Source organism: Echinops telfairi, unplaced genomic scaffold (genome assembly GCF_000313985.2).
Source record: "Echinops telfairi isolate 266 unplaced genomic scaffold, ASM31398v2 ScPeMD7_7459;HRSCAF=8497, whole genome shotgun sequence".
In the NCBI taxonomy this organism is placed as follows: Eukaryota; Metazoa; Chordata; class Mammalia; order Afrosoricida; family Tenrecidae; genus Echinops; species Echinops telfairi.
Window position 1 is genome coordinate 6,330,568 of NW_022111359.1, and position 5,586 is coordinate 6,336,153.

The window sequence follows — 5,586 nt, forward strand, 5'->3', positions numbered from 1 at the left end:
AAAAACAAAGCTCTAAATGGGCTACATTAAATCCGTCTGCTTGCCCCTGAAGTGAGGGAGCGATGTCTGCCTGTGGTTTCACTCTGGCTGCCGTGGGGCATGCCCACGGCCACCCCGACCTCCCCAGCCGACTCTGGTCTTCCTCCCCTCCACAAGCCCCTGGAGCAGCACAACCTGGGAGACGGAGCATGGAGTGAGTGCCAGGGCTGAGCAAGGGGGCCTGTGCTAGAAGGTTCTCCTCTGGGAAGGGCAGAGTTAAAGCACACAGAGCTGCCCAGACCAGGCACAGAAACCATAGTGACGCCAACCCGGTGGTCTCAGACCGCTGTGAGTACCATGGAGAGCTACCCCTGCCCAGCCCTCACCACCAGCTCCACTCGAGCCAGCCCAGCTCTGTGGCGAGTCCACCAGCCATTCCTGAGGCTGCGATTCATTCTGAAACTAAAGTGTCCCCTCCCTCCAAGTGCCATTCTAAGTTCACCTACTCATGACACCTCACCCTATGTATCACAGTGGATCTCTTTTTTCAATGGTTGTACTGCAGAAGATAGATGGCCAGGCCTTTCTTCTGAGGCACCTCTGAATGAATCTGAACCACCAAACCTTCTGGTTAGCAGTTGGGTACTTAAGTGCTTATAACATCCTGGGGGGTCCATTGGGCCCGCAAAGTGGGTTACGTGTTGGGCTGCTAACCACAAGGTCAGCCATTCAAAACCACCAGTTGCTCTGCTGGATAAAAGTGAGGCTGTCTGCTCCCATTAAGATTTAGTCAAAATAACCCACCGGGGCAGTTCTACTCTGTCCTACAGGGTGACTATGAGTCCGAATCAGCTTGATGGCAGTGGGCTTTGGGGGGTGAACAGTGCTGAGGCTGAAAACCCTGGCCAGATGGTCACCAAATAAAAGGCAAACAAGCTGGGAGGGCTACTAGCCCTGCCACCTCTGGTTTCCATGGCACCTCTCCCAGCACCCACCGCCTGCAGCAGCTCCTCACCCTTTGCTCTGCTGGCCACCTGAGCACCCACCGTTGTTGCTGCTGGGGCCGCCCAGGCTTGCCAACCACAGTGAGCCCAGGTGCTTCAGAGGAGAGCTGTCCCATAAGGTTCTCTTGGCTGTTATCCCGATGGGAACTGATTGCCAGGCCTTTCTCCCGCATGAGTGGATTCTGTCAACCTTCCTTTTAGCAGCCAAGCTAACCACTTATGCCACCCGGCTCTGCTACCCTGGCAGCTAAAAATAGCTTCTGTGTATTGAGTATGCCACTTGGAGCGGCTGCGGCAGAAGCTGAGGAACGCGTATGCATTAACTCTTCAAAGGCTCCCAGCCACAAGAGGAATGACAAGGAAACTGAGTATCAAGGGTCTGAGTGATCCACCCAAACCCATACGCAGTGCCCAAACCCACACCCAGCTCTCTGAGCAGAGCTTGTGCCTGCACCACCACTTTATATTTTATACTAGGCGGTTTCCTTGGGGGACATCTGGCTGTCTTCTTAAGTCGGGGAGAAGTGCTCCCTGGTCATATTGTAGAGGGCTATCAGGGCGGGCCCTCACACCGCAGGCTGCCCCAGCCCAGCGAGTGAGCCTGTTCTCTATCTGCCACTAAGCTAGTCAGTGGTGGTCCAGAAGGGTAGAGCAGCCTCCTGTCAGGCACCTCGTGCTCAGCCTTTGCTACTGTCAACAGAGGCCGACAGCTACTTCGTGGCAGGATCAAGCCGGAATTAGGAGGGCAAAGGAGTCTGACGTGTGGCAACAGAAAGACGCTGAGCTAACGAGGCCAGCCTTAGTATCTCTTTCCCAGTCAGTCCACTGGCCATGATAAACCAGAGATGACAGAGGAGGGCTGGAAGCACGTGGTCACCATCCTTGAGTGAGGGCCACCAGGATGCTGGTGAAGAGCGCTTCCCTGCTCACGAGCACACCCCCTCCCCAACTCATTGAAGGGCACGTCCTGGTGGGGCAGCTGCTAAAGAAAGCGCTCAGCTGCCAATCAAAGGGTTGGTGGTTCGACCCCACCAGCTGCTCCGTGGTAGTGTGATGAGGCTGTCTGCTTCAGGAAAACATACAGCCTTGAAGCCTGGAGAGAGCCGTTCAACTCTGCTCTATGAGGCCACTTTGAGTCGGTATCGATTGAATCAATGGCAGTGGGTTGCTTTTGCTTTGATGGTGCAATGGTTAAGCACATGGCTGACTGCGCAGTCAGCGATTGAACCCATCGAACACTGCTCAGGAGAACAGATCTGACACTCTGCCCCCTGATCGCCCCCAGCCTAGGAAACCCTGTGGTGCTGTGGGAGCTTCGGAAAGTAGAATCACCTTTTCACTGCATTTCCCCCTGAGCTTTCTTTTCTGATGCCCCTCGTTGGGTCCATTTGACAGCTACTCACAGCCTGGTGCTGAAAGCCCTGCGGTGCCCAGTATGCCTCAGTACAGACTGCCCAACAGCAGTGGAGCACTGGGAATGGCCCTCAGGTCATGCTTGTCATGCTTGCTTCCCACTTCCCCGCTCAGTGGTGACTCGACGGACAGCAGACAGCTGCCATTCCTGGTGTACACTACACACCTATTCCTGTGACGACGCAGCAATCCACAATCTCCCCTCTGTGCTCACAGGGTTCCGTTCCAATGAGGGCCCCCTCTTGGGTGGGCTCGTCCACTTACTTATTACTTCAAATTCACCCAACAAACGATGCGTGCGAGCGCCTACTCAAGTGCCAAGCACTCGTCCAGCTGCAAGGGCTCCCTCAAGGATCTTGACAGATTCCCAAAATAAAAACCCCTGGGCTCACAGGCTCATCATCCAGTCCAGGAGCACTCAGACCAGGAAGACACAGCACATCAGAGGGCAACAAGAGCTGTGGGGTAAAAATCCACCAGGGGAGCAGGGCCGGAGGGGGGGGCGGTGGGGGCACACACATGGGTGCACCTTCAAATGGACAGAGAAATTCCTCAACCACCCTGGACCGTAGGAGGTAGGAAAGCCAGCAGGGGGCATATCTGGGCGTGAGTGGTTTGAGGCAAAGGAAGCAAGGACCTTACGGGAGTGGGGGGAATGGGGAGGGGCGGGGCGAGGGGGCCCCTCTAGTCGGGCTTCTGGACTGAGAAGTTGCGGGATAGATTGTGGTGGGAAGACTGGAGACACAGCAGCAGCAGTGGTGGTAGCAGGAAATGTTTCAGATCCAAACCCAACCCGCTGCCATCAAATCGAATCCCACCCATAGAGACCTTCTAGGACATACTAGAACTGCTCCCTAGGGTTCCCAAGGCTGTCAGTCTCCACAGAAGCAGGCAGCCTTGCCTTTCTCCCTCAGGCTGGTGGCTTCAAACTGCCCAGCTTGGGGTTAGCAGCCCAACTTGTCACCAAGTATGCTGGACACGTAAGGGGGTGACTGAAGGAATGAATCTGTCATCCACAGATGGGATGGAAGCAGGTTTTTGAGAGGAAAGTCAGTATTTTGTTTGGGACATGCTCTTCAGTATAGCCTATTGGACATCCAGCTAGATGTCAAATTGGCTGTTGGGTAGGAGTCTTGAGTTCAGGAAACTATCTGGGTCTAGACTATAATGAGGCCTTGGTGGAAATGTTAGATAAGCACTGGACTAACTGAAGGGTCAGTGGTTCAAACTCATCAGCTGCTTCATGGGAGAAAGAGGCTCTCTGCGCCCATAAACATTTACAGAAGCTCTATAATAGGTTGCTATGGGTTGGAAATGAGCCAATAGCAGGGGGGTTTAAGTCACACTGGTTTTCTTTTACCCAATCGTCCTTCTGCCTCTAACTGGGTCTTGTTGTTTGGGAAGGGAGTGCACTGGTGGCACAGCGAACTACGCCCTGAGCTGCTAACCACAATGTTAGCAGTTTGAACCCACCAGCCCCTCAGAAGGACCTAGATGAGGCTGTAAAGATCTGCAGTCTCGGAAAGCCCAAGGGGCAGCTTAGAGGGTCGCTGTGACAATGTGGTCCCTGGCAGTGAGCGTGATTTGGCTTTTGTTCTGTGGTGCAGATGACTTGCCCTGGAGGGTTTTCTTGGTTGCCATCTCTCCAGAAGCAGGTTGGCGGGCCTTTCTCCCTCCAAGAGAGCTGCTGGACGGTCTCCAACTGCCGACTTTTCCACTGGTAGCCCAGCACTTGACCAGGGCACCACCACAGCACCTAACTGTATCGTACTTTGTTGGAAGGCCCAGTTCAGAGGTTCCACATCCGATGGTCAAGCAGGGGGTGGGAGGCGCTCTGGAACCAGACAGCCCCACCCCCGCTGTGCGGAATCCTGCTTCTTACCGGCTCGTGTGGCCCACAGACCCACCCTCACTCAGTTTCCACGCCCAGAGGATGGGGGTGATCATGGGACTGTGGTGAGGCTCTGGGCATTACCATGGAAGGCAAACCCACCCGGGTATGCCCCAGGGGTACCACCATCGTGAGCATTTGGTCTGACACCCTCCAAGAGCAGGGACCGTCGCAGGCGGCGGGTCGGAGTCGGACAGGTGGCTGTCCGCTTGACTTGCGCTCCCCGCAGACAAACTCCCCGCACTGCCCCGCTATCAACGCCTCTGGGGACCTGGGGCGACAGCGGCGGGACTGGCTGCTGCTCTGGGGACCAGGGCATCCCCAGCCTCTCTCGGAAACGCAGCACAGGGAAGAGACTAAATGAAAAAGGTCCTGCGGCGGGGGCGGGCGGGCAGTTAAATGATGGAGGCATGGGGCTCGGCTCTCTGGTCGCCTCGAAGGATCTAGGGGAGCTGGCGGGAAGTGGGGGGACGTTGGGAGCGGGGGAGTGGGGAACCCGTCGGGCTTCTTCCGACCGCGGCGCGGGGTCTGGGCTCACTAGCTTTGGGGAGGGGTCGGCTCGGGGTGGGGGAAGCCGGGGTCGCCGAGGGCCAGGGGGCGGCGGAGGGCGCGGGGCGCGCTCGGGCCCACAAGCAGGCCGGTCTATTTACATCCGAGGCCGGGGCGCTGAGGCTCCACCTCCCGCCCCCTTCGGCTCCGGGCTGGGTCTGCCGGACGGCAGGGCCTCACGCCCGCGGCCCCAGCGGCCTCCGCTGGCCGGACGGTGGCGGGGGCCGCGGTAGCCGGGGATGATGGGCCGGGCCGGGGAGCCCAGCCTGAGGGGACGCAATGGGGGGCGGTTGCGGGGCCCGCTGGGCCTCTGGCCCAGAGCCGATAAGAGCTCCTCACGTCAGGGTGCTCATCTCTCGGGCCTGCAGCCCCTGGGCCTCCCCACGCCCGTCCCCTGCCCACCAGCTGGCCCCCGACGGCGCCTCCCCTACCTTCGTTCGCCAGGTCCGCCATTTTACTTCCTTGAGCCCTCCCACAAGGCCCCGCGCCGGCCCGGGCTCGCCAGCTTTCTGCCGGAAACTCCCGCGCGTGCGCACTTTCAAGCCGACTCGGTACGCAGCGCGCCTGCGTGCAGAGCCCGTCGCGGAGACGCGCTCCAGCTCGCGCTCCCCGCCCGGCCGCGCGCCAAGCACGCGCCTGCGCACTAACCGCCGCCGCTGCCACCGCCTCCTTTTCCCGCCGACCGAGGGGGCGTGGACCGGGTAGAGCGCGTGCGCGGCGGCCCTCCCGCGCGTCCCTGCCGCGACCCGA

General features: G+C 58.6%; 1 protein-coding gene across 3 annotated transcripts in view; it reads right to left on the reverse strand.

Annotated features, from left to right (window-relative positions):
- Nucleotides 1-5,341, reverse strand: part of RANBP3 (RAN binding protein 3) — a 50,992-nt gene extending 45,651 nt beyond the window's left edge. For all 3 annotated transcript variants that reach the window (XM_045300085.1, XM_045300084.1, XM_045300083.1), the window contains exon 1: nucleotides 5,268-5,341. In XM_045300085.1, coding sequence (XP_045156020.1) covers nucleotides 5,268-5,289 — 22 coding nt within the window. In that variant the 5' untranslated portion in view covers nucleotides 5,290-5,341. The remainder of the gene's footprint in view (nucleotides 1-5,267) is intronic.
- Between the last annotated feature and the right edge of the window lie 245 nt (nucleotides 5,342-5,586).